The sequence below is a fragment of the Eriocheir sinensis genome, chromosome 54 (genome assembly GCF_024679095.1).
Source record: "Eriocheir sinensis breed Jianghai 21 chromosome 54, ASM2467909v1, whole genome shotgun sequence".
Classification (NCBI taxonomy): domain Eukaryota; kingdom Metazoa; phylum Arthropoda; class Malacostraca; order Decapoda; family Varunidae; genus Eriocheir; species Eriocheir sinensis.
This window is the reverse complement of record NC_066562.1, coordinates 8133739-8150714: the sequence shown is the minus strand read 5'-3', so window position 1 is coordinate 8150714 and position 16976 is coordinate 8133739. Positions and strand designations below refer to the sequence as shown.

The following is a 16976-nucleotide window of genomic DNA, read 5'->3' as shown; positions in this document are numbered from 1 at the left end:
CCAAATTATCGTACTCATCGCATAGCATTGTCGTAGTTTCTGACTGATAACTATAGCAAAAACCAACAAAAACATTAATATATATGAGTTTTAACGCTAACTTTGATTTTCTAACGTTATTTGTGTAGGTACGAGAGTTTGAGGCTTAAAAAGGATGAATACTAGGTGGTGAATACGATAATATGGCAACGATGCCTACACTCCACACCCCACACACACGCCCACTCACCCTCCGTAATATAGACCGTGACGGAGGCCGGCTTGGTGTTGGCGGCGGCGCACGTGTAGTTGCCGGAGTCCTCGGGCCGCGCGTCGCTCACCCGAAGCCTCGACGCCACCCTTGGCCGCGCCTCAATGTGCACCGCCACGCCGCCTCGCTCACGGTCATAATTTATCATCCGCGCGTTGTGGTACCAGAAGATGTACTGCGGGGCCACGGGGCTCTGGGGGGGGGGGGAGGGGGAGAAGGATGGGGAGATTAGGGTGAGCGTTATGAGAGAACAGATGTACAAGACTGAGATACAGGGAAGGAAGCAGATGTAGAAGAGTGAGATACAGGGAAGGAAGCAGATGTAGAAGAGTGAGATACAGGGAAGGATGCAAGGATAGGAAAGGGAGATGATTGAATGAATGGAAAGACAAGGAGAAACAGAGGAAGATGCAGAGATTAGGGTGAGTATTATGAGTGAACACATGTAGAAGAGTGAAATACAGGGAAGGATGTAATGATAGGAAAGTGAAATAATTGAAGGAATGGAAAGATAATAAGTGGATACAGAGGAGGAGGAGCAGTGGAAGAAAGTGAACATGATGAAAAGGAGGTGCAGAATAGGGGAGAAAAAACGCGAAGATAAGGAGGAGGCAGATAATGAGTATGACGAACGGGGGAACAAGGAGAGAAATGAAATAATAAAAGGAAGAAGAGGAAAAGAGGAAAGAGAATAAGGAGAAAGAGGAGGAAGAGTGGAAGAAGAAAAGGAAATGCAAAATGGGGTAGAGAAAAACGCGAAGATAAAAAAAGGAGGTAGATTATGAGTAGGAGGAACAGTGGAACAAGAAGATAAATGAAATAAAAAAAGGAAGAAGAGGAAAAGGACAAAAATATTACAGCTACTATTCTAAAAAAAAAACCCTCCCTCCCGCCTTTCACTCCTAAATATTCCACTCTCTCCAACTCCAAACTAAAGAAACTCAGAAAAATCCTTCCCTTCCGTCACTTCATCCCCCAAAATCCAGGTGTCCATCAGTTCCTCACCTGTTCAATGAAGCAGGTGAGGGAGATGGTGGAGCCTGCCTCGACGTGGTGTTCGGCCCGGCCAGGTATGACAGCCCTCGGCACCACCACGTCCAGCTGTACCAGGTGAGACGCCAACCCCTCAGCCGTGGCCACCTGGGCGAAGGGAAGGACAGGTTAATTAGAGCAAGGTGTTTTCTTTTTGGTTTCTGTTTCTTTTTTCCGTTTTTTTCTTGCTTGGGTTTTCGATATGGGGGTTGTTTGTTTGTTTGTGTGTGTGTGTGTGTGTGTTTGTGTGTTTTGAGTATGTATGTGTATGGAAGTGTGTGTGTTTGTGGTGTTTGTTTGTTTGTGTGTGTGTGTGTGTGTGTGTGTGTGTGTGTGTGTGTGTGTGTGTGTGTGTGTGTGTGTGTGTGTGTGGTTGCGTCCATGTCTGTATGTCTGTTTGTCTATGCATGTATGTGTTTGAAACCGTGTATGTATGTATGTATGTATGTATGTATGTATCAGCCTAGCAATGTAGTTATATCTTGTTTGGATTAATATGTCAAAATCCTTGCAACAGTGTATGTCAGTGGCCTCTCTCTCTCTCTCTCTCTCTCTCTCTCTCTCTCTCTCTCTCTCTCTCTCTCTCTCTCTCTCTCTCTCTCTCTCTCTCTCTCGCATGAAGGTGTTGATTGGATTATAAAACTCACTTCATTCCGTTTATGAAGAGAGAGAGAGAGAGAGAGAATATCACTGCGCAGTACAATTATATACCACGTCGTCACAATTCTCTCTCTCTCTCTCTCTCTCTCTCTCTCTCTCTCTCTCTCTCTCTCTCTCTCTCTCTCATGGTGTCAACGTTATCGTATTGCACTGACGTTCTGGTATTGTTTTTTTCACATGTATTCTTTAATCTCGTTTTCAATCTTTCTTTTATGTTTTTCCACTCTCCATTTTCACTGTTATTCTAGAGTCACGTCAGTTAATTGCATCAGCTGACGTCCATTTATCTATCATTCTATTTATCTACTTATCTATTACGTTCGACCCATATTACACAAGCTCTCCCTATCTATAACCTATTCTCTCCATATGTTCCAGTAATACCACTCAGCCATAAGCCATTCCCTACAAGCTGCCCATAGATAAACTGCCTCTGTTCTACATTGTCCCTTCCTTACAAACTACTTTCCATTCCTTCAATATATAGATACACTAAAGCGAGGAAGCTGTTTTCCCTTCCTTACAAACTACTTTCCATCCCTTCAATATATAGATAGCATTAAGGCGAAGAAGCTGTTTTTTTGTTGCTGTTTGTTTCTTTGTTCCCCCTCCCTACCTTCCCTTACCTCAAATACCTTTCCTTTCCTTACCATAGATGAACTGCTACTGTCCTTCGTTTTCCCATCCTTACAAACTACTTTTCATCCCTTCAATATATAGATAGCACTAAGGCGAGGAGGCTGGGTTTTGTTGCTGTTTGGTTCTTTCCCTAACTCCCCCTCCCTACTTTTCCCTACCTTCTCTTACCTCAAATACCCTTCCTTTCTCTACCTTTCTTCACCTCAAACTCTTTCCTACGCTCCTACCCCTTAATACACCTTACACCCATACACACACATACACACACAAACAAACAAAAAAACATACCTTAACACACATCCTCCCTCTCCCCCACCCCTAACAAACACACCTTTCCCTATCTTTCTTCACCTCAAACTCTTTCCTACGCCCCTACCCCTTCATACACCTTCTCTTCCTCACCTGACACTCGTAGGTCCCTCTCTACCCCTTCACTACACCTGGTCTTCTTCACCTGATACTCGTAGGTCCCTCTCTGCCCCTTCACCACACCTCTCCCTTACCTGACACTCGTAGGTCCCGGCATCCGCTAACTGCACATATTTTATCGCCAGCGTCCACTCGGTGCTGCCTTCGGGGTGGTGGACGGCGAAGCGCTCCTCCCTAGTGTAGGTCTGCGTGCCGGAGGTCAGGATGTGCCAGTCCCTTCGGCGCACCCACGACACCTGCGGCAGGAGCTGGGTCACGCGTGGGGGGGAGGGAGGGGGAGAGTGTGTTAGTGAGGGGAGGGGAGGGCCGGGGAGGGAGGGGGCGTGTGTGTGGGTGTTTGCGGAGGAGGTGTTTGGAAAGGTGTGTTTGTTTGGGGTTGGGAGAGGGAGGACGTGTGTTTAAGTGTTTGTTTGTGTGTATGTGTGTGTAAGGGAGGGGAAGAGGTGTTACTAGTGATGTGGGGGAGAGAAGTGTGTGTAGGGGTGCGGGGAGGGAGCGGAGAGATGTAGGTACTGGGGGAGGAGGGAGGTAGAGTGTGTGTGCGTGTATGTGTGTGTGGGGGGGTGAAGAGTGCGTTTAGAAGGGGGGAGGGGGGAGAGTAAGTGTGTATGTGTGTTTGTGTTTGTAAGGGAGATTAAAAAAAAGGGGGAAGGGAGAGTGTGTTAGTATGTCTGTAATGCTGGGGAGAGCGTTTAGAAGGTGTGTGTGTGTGTGTGTGTGTGTGTGTGTGTGTGTGTGTGTGTGTGTGTGTGTGTGTGTGTGTGTGTGTTTGTAGGGACTTATCTTCCCATATATTTGTCTGTCTATCTGTTTGTCTGTCTACCTATGTATCTATCTCTGTTTGTCTGTCTGTCTATCGATCAATCTGCATACTATTATTATTGCTAACTTGAATTTCCTTATATATTTGTCTGTCTATGTCTATCTGTCTATATCTCTTTCCCTCTGTCTGTCTGTCTATCTGTCTCTTTCACTCTGTCTGTCTGTCTATCTGTCTCTTTTTCCCTGTCTATCTATCTTGCTTTCTTATCTGAGTGTACAAAAAAATATTAAAAACAGTTTCCATATTTTTTTTTTGTTTATATAATTTTTGTCGTTTCATTATTATGGTAAAAAATATATTGTGTGGATTTGTTTTTTCTCTTTATAGTGATGTAACAGGATGAGAGGAGCTGGAGGGAAGATACGAGGAGGAGGAGGAGGAGGAGGAGGAGGAGGAGGAGGAGGAGGAAGAAGAGAAGGAGGAGGAGGAGGTTGAAGAGGAGGATATTTCTGCCGCAGTTCTCATGTAGTACTGCTCCTCCTCCTCTTCCTCCTCCTCCTCCTCTTCCTCCTCCTCCTGGTTCTTTTCAATAAGGTTGTTAATTATGGGACTTTTTTTCATCTCTCATTTTTATATTTGAAGCCCTCCGGAGAGAGAGAGAGAGAGAGAGAGAGAGAGAGACGAGAGAGATGAAGGGAAACGGGAAACGAGAGTAGAAATAAAAATAAATAAAAGTGGCGTTATATTGCGTAAGTCCAGTTAATTAATGAAGGTAATAAGCGTAGGTAATAAAGAGGTAATAAAGAGACAGTTTCCACACACAGAATCCACCCACCCTCACCTGTAACCCCGTCCAATTATAACCTGTCTTTTCCACCTGATGTACTGTCCTTTCCTTTCTTCTTTCACCTCCATTCTTTCCTTTTCTCTCTCTCTCTCTCTCTCTCTCTCTCTCTCTCTCTCTCTCTCTCTCTCTCTCTCTCTCTCTCTCTCTCTCTCTCTCCACTTGTACTCGCTCACACCCTCACCTGTCATTCTTTCCTCCTTTTCATCTCTCCTGTTTCTCCTTTCTTTCTCTCCCTCACTTCCTCACCTGTCTTTCTCTCTCCTCTCTTCTCTCCTTTCTTTCTCTCTCTACCTGTACTCCCTCGTCCCTCACCTGCCTCTCCATGACATAGGTGGTTCGGCAGGGCAGGAAGACCGTCCCCCCAAGCTGCGCCGTTAAGTTGGCTACACTGTTGTTTCTGAAGGACATGCTGCGACTCCTCACGTCATTTCTAGAGGCGATGAAGGAGGAGAGAGAGAACCGGGAGTGGTGGTGCTTGTGGTGGTGATGCTGGTGGTGGTGGTTGTGGTGGTGGTGATGGTGGTTGGTGGGTTGTAGGAGCGATGAGGTAGCCCAGCGTAGGTGTCTTGTATCACCGCCAACACCATCTGAAAGGAGAGAGAGAGAGAGAGAGAGAGGGGTGTTGAGTGGTGTTGATGGTGGAGTTGATGGCGGTGGTGTGGTTTATGGGTTACTTTTATCCTTTCTTCTCCTCCTCCTCCTCTAAGCTGAATACCGAAGTGCTTTAATTTGATCTGGCTGTCGAGCAGATTGAATCACCATAGCGTGCAACCTCGTAATGAGCAAGATGCCATTCTGTTGCCTGTATTTCCAAGTTTCCATGTTTCCTCCTCCTCCTCCTCCTCCTCCTCTAAGCTGAATACCGAAGTGCTTTAATTTGATCTGGCTGTCGAGAACATTGAATCACCAAAGCGGGCAACCTCGTAATGAGCAAGATGCCATTCTGTTGCCTGTATTTCCAAGTTTCCATGTTTCCTCCTCCTCCTCCTCCTCCTCCTCCTCCTCTAAGCTGAATACTGAAGTGCTTTAATCAGATCTCCGGGCATGAAGTGGCTGTCGAGAACATTGAATCACCATAGCGGGCAACCTCGTAATGAGCAAGATGCCATTCTGTTGCCTGTATTTCCCTGTTTCCATGTTTCCTCCTCCTCCTCCTCCTCCTCTAAGCTGAATACTGAAGTGCTTTAATTTGATCCGCGGGCATGAAATGGCTGTCGAAAAGCTTGAGGGTCGTATCAGACACTTTCGCTTCTCACATCAGCTATTTCTAAAGGTCAAAGAGGGGGTCAGTCGGTTTCTAATGAGTGTTTTTTTAGGTTCATGGTACAGAGGAAGGGTCAAGCTACTACCAGGGTCATGAAACTACTCCTGGAAATGCCCCAAACTCCTACGAAAGCCTTGGCAATTATGTGTTTCTTTAGGTTCATGGTACAGAAGAAGGGTCAAACTACCACCAGGGTCATGAAGCTACTCCTGGAAATGCCCCAAACGCCTACGAAAGCCTAGGCAAATATATGTTTCTTTAGGTTCATGGTACAGAGGAAGGGTCAAACTACCACCAGGATCATAAAACTACTCCTGGAAATGCCCCAAACTCCTACGAAAGCCTTGGCAAATATGTGTTCTTGGGAGGGGAAACTCTCTCTCTCTCTCTCTCTCTCTCTCTCTCTCTCTCTCTCTCTCTCTCTCTCTCTCTCTCTCTCTCTCTCTCTCTCTCTCTCTCTCTCTCTCTCTTCTTTTTATTTATATTTTCTCTCTCCTTCCTTCCTTTCTTTTCTCTCTTTCTTCCCTTCTCTTTTCTTCTTTTCTTTCCTTCTCCTTTTTTTTATTTATTTCTCTCTCTTTTTCCTTCTCCTTCCTTCCTCGTAATGAGCAAGATGTTATTCTGTTGCCTGTATATCCAAGTTTCCATGCTTCTTCCTCCTCCTTCTCCTTCTCCTCCAGCCATCACGCCACAGTTAACCTGATACACTACATCTTTGCTTCCTTCCTCCCCTTCTTCCGCTCGTGTTGCTGTTGAGACATGCAGATGGAGGGGCGTAACAGGGGGAGTAACAGGCCCCTCCTCCCTGTCTGAGCCGTGCCTCCCGGAAACGAACGAACACACATCACTGGCTGGCTAATGGATATGACCTGAGCTGCTACCTTTCTGCCTGACTACCCACCCCCTGTACCCACCTACCCACCTACCTACCGACCCGCCTGCCTGCCTGCCTTGCCTGTCCGCCCCCACTCTTCGGTTCCTGTATCTTTCATTGCTGATGGCTCGCTTGCTCTCTCTCTCTCTCTCTCTCTCTCTCTCTCTCTCTCTCTCTCTCTCTCTCTCTCTCTCTCTCTCTCTCTCTCTGCCTGTCTGTGTGTGTGTGTGTGTCTGTCTCTGTCTGTCTGTGTATGTCTGTGTGTATGTCTCTGTTTTGTCTCTGTCTCGGTGTCCTTCTGTGTTTTCTTGTACTGCTTAAAGACTTGTTTGTTTTTTTGGTTCCTATTATGGTTGTTTCTCTTTTTTTTTTCTGTTTTAAACGTATTTTTTTAATCTTTTTTCTTTCGTTTCGGCTTTTTTCCTTCCTTTTCCTTCCTTCTTATTCTTTTGTTTCAGCTTTCTTTTCTTCTTTCTTTCTTTCCTTCATTCATTTCCCTTTTCATTTCGTTTTCTTTCGCTTCATCTCTTTCTATCTTTCTTTCCTCTTATTCAATTACCCTTCCTTTCTCTTCCTTCCTTCCATCCCTCTTTCCTTCCTTTCTTCCTTCCTTCCTTCTGTCCTTTCCTCCTTTTCATCCTTTCTCCTTCTCTTTCCATTCCTTCCTTTTCATTCCACTTACCTCCCTCTCCTCTCTTTCTTCCTTCCTTCCCTTCTCTCCCTTCCATCATTATCCATCATCTTCCTTCCTTCTATCCTTTCCTCCCCATCATCCTTTCTCCTTCTCTTTCCCTTCCTTCCTTTCCATTCCACTTACCTCTCCTCTCTTCCTCCCTTTCTTCCTTCCTCCCCTTCTCTCCCTTCCATCATTACCTCTTCTTTCTTCCCTTCTTCATTCCCTCTCTCTCATCTCTTTCTTCCTTCCTTTCTTCCTCCCCTTCTCTCCCTTCAATCATTGCCTCTTCCTTCTTCCCTCCTTCCTTCCCTCTCTTTCCACTCATCTCCATTTCCTCTCTTCCCTCCATACTTCCTCTTTCACTTAACATGTATATTCCCTTCCTCCCCTTCTTTCCTCCCCTTCTCTGCTACTTAAGTCTCTTCCTCCCTTCCTCCTTCCTCTCCTCCATCTCTCTTCTTCCACTTACCTCTCTCACACATCAATGATCACACTTATGGCCTATGCTCTCTCTCTCTCTCTCTCTCTCTCTCTCTCTCTCTCTCTCTCTCTCTCTCTCTCTCTCTCTCTCTTTTTTGCATTCTTCATTCTTCTTTCTTTTATTTCTTTCTTTTCTCTCTTTCCTTCTCTCTCTCTCCTTTTCTTTCTTTCCTTCCCTCTTCCTTCTTCCTTTTTCCTTTTTCTTGTCCTTACTTCCTCCTTCTCCTCCTCCTCCTCTCCTCTCCTCTCCTCTCTCTCTCTCTCTCTCTCTCTCTCTCTCTCTCTTGATGTATGGGACGGCTTAACTTATGGACAAGTCTTAGTCTCCTTCCCTTCCTGTTTGTGTGATGAACCATTATATAAGGGAAGGGAAGGGAAGGGAAGGGGAGGGGAGGGGAGGGAAGGGAAGGGAAGGGAAGGGGAAGGGAAGGGAAGGGGAAGGGAAGGGAAGGGAAGGGGAAGGGAAGGGAAGGGCAAGGATGATTGAGGGGAGTGATTTTTTGGGGTTTTATTTATTTATATTTTTTCTTCTTTGTTTGTTTGTTTTTGTGTTTTTGTGTTTTTCTTTTTTTCTCCTTTGTTTGTTTGTTCTTGTGTTGGTTATTGCTTTTTCTGTTGATTGTTTTGTTTTCTGTTTTATTGTTTTGTCTTATTTTTCAGTTTTCCATTGTTGCTTGTCTTCTTTTTTTTTTTTTTACGTCTCCTTTCTTATCATGCTTTTTTGTTTTTATTTTGCTTATGATTTGTTGTTTTTGTTTATGTGTTGGTTAGTTTTTTTTTGGTATTTTTTCTGATTCTGATTTTTCGTTTTTTTTTTTAATGTTTTTCTCTCATTCTTTCTTCTTTATTGTTATTTTCACTTATCTTTCTCCTCCTTCTATTTCTCCTCTTTTCTTGCTTTTTCCTTCTACTTCTCCTCCTCCTCCTTTTCCTTTTTCTTCTTCTCCTCTTCTTTGATTTCCTTTTGTTCTTGCTCTCTTTCGTCCTTTCCTTCCCTTCTACAAACCCCCTTTTTCTTTTTCTTTTTTTCCTTTTATTTCTTATTCTATTTGTTCTTGTTCTTTATCATTATCATCACCATCATCTTCTTCAACATCCTCCTCCTCCTCCTCCTTCTTCTTATATGCATGCCAGAGGTGGGGAGAGGGGCTTCAAAACAGATAAGTCCCCCCATTGGATTCACAGTTCAAGGAAGCCTTTGTAGAAACAGGCGACCAGGGAGAGAGAAAGGAATGAAAGAAGGAGGAGGAGGAGGAGGGGGAGGAGGAGGAGGAGGAGGAGGAGGAGGAGGAAGAGGAGGAGGTAAAGCCAACTGACCTCAGAAAAAGAAAGAAAAAGAGGTATAGAAGATGAGAGAGAGAGAGAGAGAGAGAGAGAGAGGTGGTCAGTGAGGTGGCAGATAAAATGGAAAAACATAGATAAAATAAAGGAAAAAGAGGAGATGAAAGAAGGAAGGAGGGGAGCGCTGAGGAAAAGGAGGAAAACGATTGAGGGGAACAATTGGAGTGGAATGGAAGGAAAGGAAAGAGAAATCAAAGGAGAAAGAGAGGAGAGAGGAAAGGAAAGGGAATGGAAAAGGAAAAAAAAAGGAAGGGAAGAAAAGAAGACGGGGGGGGGGGGAGAGAGAGAGAGAGAGAGAGAGAGAGAGAGAGAATTACATTAAAACCAGGTAATTAGTTTTTGTAGATAATTAACGTTAATAGGTGAACAGAACGTGACTTTTATTACGAAAGAAAAATGTGCGAAGAAAATACAAGGAGGCTATTATCATTATTATCATTATTATTATTATTATTATTTTTATTATTAAACATGAATGAGGTAACGTTCAATAAGAGAAAAAGGAGAGGAGAATATCTAGTAAAAAAGAAAATAAAGTCAGATATGTTAACATCCAAGGAAAACGAAAATAAAGTTAGCTATGTTAACTTCCAAGGAAAACGAAAATAAAGTTAGCTATGTTAACTTCCAAGGAAAACGAAAATAAAGTTAGCTATGTTAACTTCCAAGGAAAACGAAAATAAAGTTAGCTATGTTAACTTCCAAAGAAAACAAAAATAAAGTCAGATATGTTAACTTCCAAGGAAAACGAAAATAAAGTTAGCTATGTTAACTTCCAAGGAAAACGAAAATAAAGTTAGCTATGTTAACTTCCAAGGAAAACGAAAATAAAGTCAGATATGTTAACTTCCAAGGAAAACGAAAATAAAGTCAGATATGTTAACTTCCAAGGAAAACGAAAATAAAGTCAGATATGTTAACTTCCAAGGAAAACGAAAATAAAGTCAGATATGTTAACTTCCAAGGAAAACGAAAATAAAGTCAGATATGTTAACTTCGAAAAATGAAAATAATAGTGACAGTCATTTTAACTTCGAAGAAAAAAATCAAATGTCACGTGTTTAAAACTTCTAAGGGAAAATATTATAAAGTCAGAAGGAAAATATTGAAGTGAAAGGGAAAATATTATAAAGGGAGAGGGAAAATATTGTCAAGACAGGTGCATGAACTTCGAGAAAAATAAGTCACCTCTACAAACTTCAAAACAAAAACAAAGCAAATCAAAACACCCGAGGAAAAGCTAAGAGAAAAGAAAAGAAAAAAAATGGAGTCTCAATATCGATACACTTTGTCAAATCTGTTTATAATATCGGGAGAGAGAAAGAAAGAAGCGACTGGAGGGAAATATCCGATGAAGAGAGAGACGAGGCGGAAAGTATTATCAGGCCCGGGTAAATATTTCAGGCGAGGGAGATACAGAAGATTATAAGAGGTGAGAAATATCGCGTGATTGGAGACACCTGGCGAGCGGCGAGGCAGGTAAATTCAGGCCCGGCACAGGTGAGGTTATGAGTATACTGTTCTTTTCTTTCTTTGTTTACTTTATTGGCTTCTTTATTCATTTCCACTCCGTTTTTTTTTTTTTTACAGTAAACTCCACCCGAAATTGACGTCTCTTTTGGCTACTCTTTATTTTATAATTTTGTGGGAGCGGCGAGTAGCGGGCTCTTTTTTTTGTACCCTTTTTGTTCCCTTTTTGAGCCGTATCCTTTGATGTAAAAAAAAAAGGGGGAACATCTCAAGGGCAAGAACAGGTGAGGAGAAAGAGCTCGCTAATCACCGTCGCTATGAAAGAGAGTACAGATGAATGGCAAAAAGAGAGATCAATTTCTGTCCTCTTTTTCCTCCTCTCATATCCCGTAATTCGTCCCCTAGGGTGACTGGTCCCCTAGTGTAATTCGTCCCTTAGGGTAATTCGTCCCGTATGGTGATTGGTCCCCTTGTGTGATTCGTCCCCTAGTGTAATTCGTCCCCTAGTGTAATTCGTCCCCTAGGGTGATTCGTCCCCTAGTGTAATTCGTCCCCTAGGGTGATTCGTCCCCCAGTGTTTTTTTTTTTACAACAAAGGAGGCAGCTCAAGGGCACACAAAAAAAGAAAATAATAAGAAAAATCCCGCTACTCGCTGCTCCCAAAAAGGAATTAAAAGAGGTGGCCGAAAGAAAGATCAATTTCGGGAGGAGAGGTGTCCTGATACCCTCCTCTTGAAAGAGTTCAAGTCGTAGGCAAGAGGAAATATAGATGAAGGAAGATTGTTCCAGAGTTTACCAGCGTGAGGGATGAAAGAGTGAAGATGCTGGTTAATTTTGCATAAGGGGTTTGGACAGTGTAGGGATGAGCATGAGTAGAAAGTCGTGTGCAGCGGGGCCGCGGGAGGGGGGGAGGCATGCAGTTAGCAAGTTCAGAAGAGCAGTCAGCGTGGAAATATCGATAGAAGATAAAAAGAGAGGCAATATCGCGGCGGAATTTAAGAGGTAGAAGGCTATCAGTAGGAGGAGGAGAGCTGATGAGACGAAGAGCCTTCGACTCCACTCTGTCCAGAAGAGCTGTGTGAGTGGAGCCCCCCACACGAGAGATGCATACTCCATACGAGGGCGGACAAGGCCCCTGTATATGGATAGCAACTGCGCGGGGGAGAAGAACTGGCGGAGACGATACAGAACGCCCAACCTCGAGGAAGCTGATTTAGCAAGAGAGGAGATATGAAGTTTCCAGTTGAGATTTTGAGTTAAGGATAGACCGAGGATGTTTAGTGTTGAAGGTGACAGCTGAGTGTTGTCGAAGAATAAGCGATAGGTGTTTGGAAGGTTGTGTCGAGTCGATAGGTGGAGAAATTGAGTTTTTGAGGAATTGAAGGACACAAGGTTCCTTCTGCCCCAATCGGAAATGATAGCAAGGTCTGAGGTTAAGCGTTCTGCAGCCTCCAGTCTGGAGTCGTGTACTTCCTGTTGTGATGGTCTTCTATTGAAAGAAGTTGAATAAAGCAGAGTGGAGTCGTCGGAGTATGAGTGGACAGGACAGTTTGTTATGGAAAGATCATTGATGAATAACAGGAAGAGAATGGGTGATAGGACAGAGCCCTGTGGAACGCCACTGTTGATAGGTTTAGGGGAAGAGCAGTGACCGTCGACCACCGCAGAGATAGAACGGCCGGAAAGGAAACTGGAGATAAAGGAACAGAGAGAGGGATAGAATCCGAAAGAGGGCAGTTTAGAAAGCAAAGACTGGTGCCAGACTCTATCGAAGGCTTGCGATATGTCTAGCGCAACAGAGAAAGTTTCACCGAAACGGCTAAGAGGAAGGAAAAATGAAAGGAAGGAAAGGGAAGAGAATAAAAGGGAAAAGAAGAGAAGGGAAGAGAAGGACAGAGAGGAAGGAGAAATGAAAGGAGGGAGGGAAGGGAAGAATAGGGGAAGAGAGAGAGAGAGAGAGAGAGAGAGAGAGAGAGAGAGAGAGAGAGAGAAATGAAAGGAAGGAGAGGGAAGATAATAAAAGGGAAAGAAAAAGAAGGGAAGGACAGAGAGAAAGGAGAAATGAAATAAAGGAAAGGCCGCAGCGGTGACCCTTTAGCCCATCGGTGGCTGTTGGTTCGCTGCCCTGACTTCTACTCGCATGGCACAGGTTCGATTCCCGGTACTAAGTGGTGTTGCATTGCGGGATTTCTTCAGGGCGTTATTGCAGTTTCCAGCACTCCTCCACTCACGCCTCCTCGCTACATTTCCATCGCCTCCCTTCTTCCATTTCCTTCCACCTTTTTCTTGCTCTTTCCTCCCCCTCCCCCTCCTCCTCCTCCTCCTCCTCGTCAAGGTCACCAAAACCTGCCTGGAGGAGTCAAGCTTTCACCACCTAAATTGCCTTCCTCAACCACCACCACCACCACCACCACCACCACCACCGCCGCCGCCACCACCGCCACACAAGACAGGTCGTAGTGTTGAACTTTTAAGGGAGAGTTACCAGCCAACGAGATGACTTTACTATATATATATATATATATATATATATATATATATATATATATATATATATATATATATATATATATATATATATATATATATATATGTGTGTCAATTCATTTATTTATCCATTTATTTATTTATATTTTTTTTTACAAACAAACCAAAAATAAGATGGAAATAAAGTCCGCTAAATAACTACTCATGAAAAGGAGAAAAAGAAAGAAAATTAAAAGAGAAAACGAAAAACAAATAAAACAAAAGACAAACGGTTCGAGTATTGTTTTATCCACTTATTACAGCAAAACAACAACAACAACAACAACAACATTATTTTCGCTCTCGTGTTCGTTTTGGATTTAGTCTGAATTTCGTTTTTTATCATTTTATTTATCATATTTATTCCTTACTAATATATTTAACCGTTTATTTTATTTGAGAAGCATTATTTGAAGTACTTATTATTATTATTATTATTATTATTATTATTATTATTATTATTATTATTATTATTATTATCATTATTTATTATTATTCCTATTAATTTATCTATTTTATTTATATTTATTTGCTTGTGATTCTATTTATATTTCCATTATTTAAGAAAAGAGGAAATATATTTACGAGGCACAGATTCAAGTCTAAAATTTTTCTTCTTTCTTTCTTTCGTTTTCATTTCTTTTCTTTACTATTCAATTTACATGTTTATTTATTTAGGGAGTGGAAAAACGCATGTTAGAGACCAGGAGGAGACGCCAAAATTTCGCCTGAGCACGTATTTCCTTTTTTTTTCGTTCTTTTAATTTCTTACATAAAATTACATCGTTGGTTACTTTTGGTTTTGGGAAGGAGGAGGAAGAAGGTTTAGAGTTGTCTGTGTATCATTATTATTATTATTATTATTATTATTATTATTATTATTAAGAGAAAAAACGTTGGTCATATTTAACTGGAAGCATACTTACGTTTTTGTTCTCATATATCTTTTTAACGTTACAATGCAGGTGAGAACACACACACACGCACACACACACACTCTCTCTCTCTCTCTCTCTCTCTCTCTCTCTCTCTCTCTCTCTCTCTCTCTCTCTCTCTCTCTCTCTCTCCCTCCTCCACACGCACACACACACACACACACACACACACACACACACACACACACGCACACACACGCACACGGGGGAGTTATGCCCGTGTACGCGTGGCTTCACACACACAAAAATATGCACATGCAAAAAGCCTCATGTTTCCTAATTTACTTTTATTTGCCAATATTTCCAGCGCGTGAGACCGGACCAGGAGGAGGAGGAGGAGGAGGAGGAATAAAGCGAGAAAATGGATGTGGAAAGGATACCGGGAGGAGGAGGGAAAGGGAAGTAGGAGGAGAAAGAGGAGGGGGGAGAAAAGAGGAAGAGGAAGAGGAGGAAGGAGGATTAGGAAGGGGAAGGAAGAAGGGAGATTGAGGAAGGGGAAGGAGGAAAATAATGGGGGATGGGAAGGAAGGGAGAGAGGAAGGAAGGAGAGAGGAATGGAGGAGGTAGAGAGGGGAGAGAGGAATGGAAATAAGGAAGAGAGAAGAAGGAAGAGGAGGAAGACGCAGGGGAAGAAAGGAAGGAAGGTAAAGAATGGGAGATGGGATGAAAAAAAAACAAAAACAAAAAAGGAAGGGAAAGAAAGAGGAAGGGAAACCAGGCAAAAAAAAAAATAAAGGAAATCACAGGTAGACTTTAATAGCAAACCACTTCATCACTTACCTGTCTCTGATGCACTGGTGAGGGCGGGGCAGGTGAGGGTCATTAGCAGCATCAGGACAGGTGTGAGGGGCCGGAACGCGCGTCGGAGGCCCATTACGGCGAGTCTGCGGAGGGAAGAGAGAGAGAGAGAAACGTTAGATAAAGATAGATTGAGAGTAAGAGAGAGGTGTTGAGAGATAGATAGATTGATGAAGATAGACATAGACAGAGAGAGCCGTTAGAAAGAATAAGAAAGATACATTAGATAAAGATAGATTGAGATAGATAGAGAGGTGTTGAGAGATAGATAGATTGATGAAGATAGACAGACAGAGAGAGACATTAGATAAAGAAGGAGAAAGAAACGTTAGATAAAGATAGATAGAGAAGAGGAAAAAGGTGCTGAGATAGATAGATTGATGAAGATAGACAGACAGAGAGGGACATTAGAGACAGACAGAAAGAGAAACATTAGAGATAGACAGAGGAAAAGAAAGAGCTGTTAAGAGATAAATATATAAACGAAGAGATAGATAGACATTCGAGATATGGCGATAGATAAAAAATAGACAGAGAGAGAAAGATAGAGGCGTTCAAGATAGCGATAATGTTGACGAAAGAGATAAAGATAGACAGGTAGAAAAAAGACGATAGATAAACACAGACAGATAGAGAGGCGTTGAGATAGATAGATATAGATAGAAAGACAGGAAGAGAGAAAGACGTTAGCTATATAGATAGAGGAATTAGAGTTAGAGAGACATAATTAACCTAACCACTTTCTCTCACCTGTAAATACCTTCTTAATCCCTTCCACTTACTTAATGCCATCTGTAATCCTTTTGCTTACCTTATCGTTTGTTCCTTATACTTCTCTCCATCCCTTCTTTTTCTTGTGTTTTGTTGAAGTTATTGATCAAGTTTGCCTTCTCTCTGGTTAGTGTTATTTATTTATTTATTTATTTCTAGTCATCTCTCAGTGGTCTCTTTCCCTAGTAAGTTGCCTGTTATTTATTTTATTTGTTAGTTAATAAGGTAGTTAGTAAGTAAGTTAGTCTATGTTTTCTATGTCTATTACTTTGTTTTACCGTGTTTGAGTTTGTTGGTTAGTTCGTAGCTTTTAATATGTACCTGGTTCTTACTTATCCTTTCCCTTCCCTTCCTTTCCCTTCCTTTATCTTTTCATCTCCTTTTCCTTTTCTTTCCTTAATCAATTATAATATTCAACCCCATCTTCGTGTCTCTGTTTCTTCTTCCTTATCCCTTCCCTTCTTTTCCTTATTCCTTTTCCTTTTCCTTTATTATCCCTTCCTTTTACTTTCTTTATCCTTTCCCTTCCCTTCCATTCTTTTCCTTACTCCTTTCTTTTCGTTCTTTATCCCTTTCCTTCCATTCTTTTCCTTATCCCTTCCTTTATCTTTAATTTTCACTTCTCCTTTATTTTTTCTCCCTTCCATTCTTCCCTTCCTTTCCCTTCTCTTCCTTATTCCTTTCTTATCCCTTCCTTTATCTTTAATTTTCCCTTCTCTTTTATTTTCTTCTCCCTTCCCTTCTTCCCTTCTCTTCCTTTTTCCTTTCTTATCCCTTCCTTTTTCTTTCTTTCTTTCTCCCTTCCCTTCCTTTCCCTTTCTTTCCTTATCCCTTCTTTTATCTTTAATTTTCCCTTCTCTTTTATTTCCTTCTCCATTCCTTTCCATTCTCTTCCTTATTCCTTTCTAATCCCTTCCTTTATCTTCCCTTTTCTTTTCTTATTTCCTCCTTAATCTTTCCTTCTCCTTCCTCTTCCCTTCCCTTCCCTTCCTTTCCTTTTCCCTTCAGCCTTGCCTATCTACCTTAACAATTCCTACCTCCCCTTCGCTCATTCTTACCTGTCCCCTCTCTCTCTCTCTCTCTCTCTCTCTCTCTCTCTCTCTCTCTCTCTCTCTCTCTCTCTCTCTCTCTCTCTCTCTCTCTCTCTCTCATTATTTACCCGATGCGATGACCCGCTAATTAAGCCTCGCCGCGGGCAGGTGACACAGCGGCACACCTCAC

General features: G+C 42.5%; 1 protein-coding gene across 2 annotated transcripts in view; it reads right to left on the bottom strand.

Moving 5' to 3' along the window:
- The window catches only part of LOC126983711 (lachesin-like), a 196614-nt gene that overhangs the window by 1751 nt on the left and 177887 nt on the right, over positions 1 to 16976 (bottom strand). The window contains exons 4-8 of one of the 2 annotated variants that reach the window (XM_050836765.1): positions 14967 to 15070; positions 4933 to 5207; positions 3085 to 3258; positions 1256 to 1390; positions 230 to 443 (exon numbers count right to left, since the gene is read on the bottom strand). In XM_050836765.1, coding sequence (XP_050692722.1) covers positions 230 to 443; positions 1256 to 1390; positions 3085 to 3258; positions 4933 to 5207; positions 14967 to 15060 — 892 coding nt within the window. In that variant the 5' untranslated portion in view covers positions 15061 to 15070. The remainder of the gene's footprint in view (positions 1 to 229; positions 444 to 1255; positions 1391 to 3084; positions 3259 to 4932; positions 5208 to 14966; positions 15071 to 16976) is intronic. The other variant, XM_050836766.1, reaches the window with a different exon arrangement.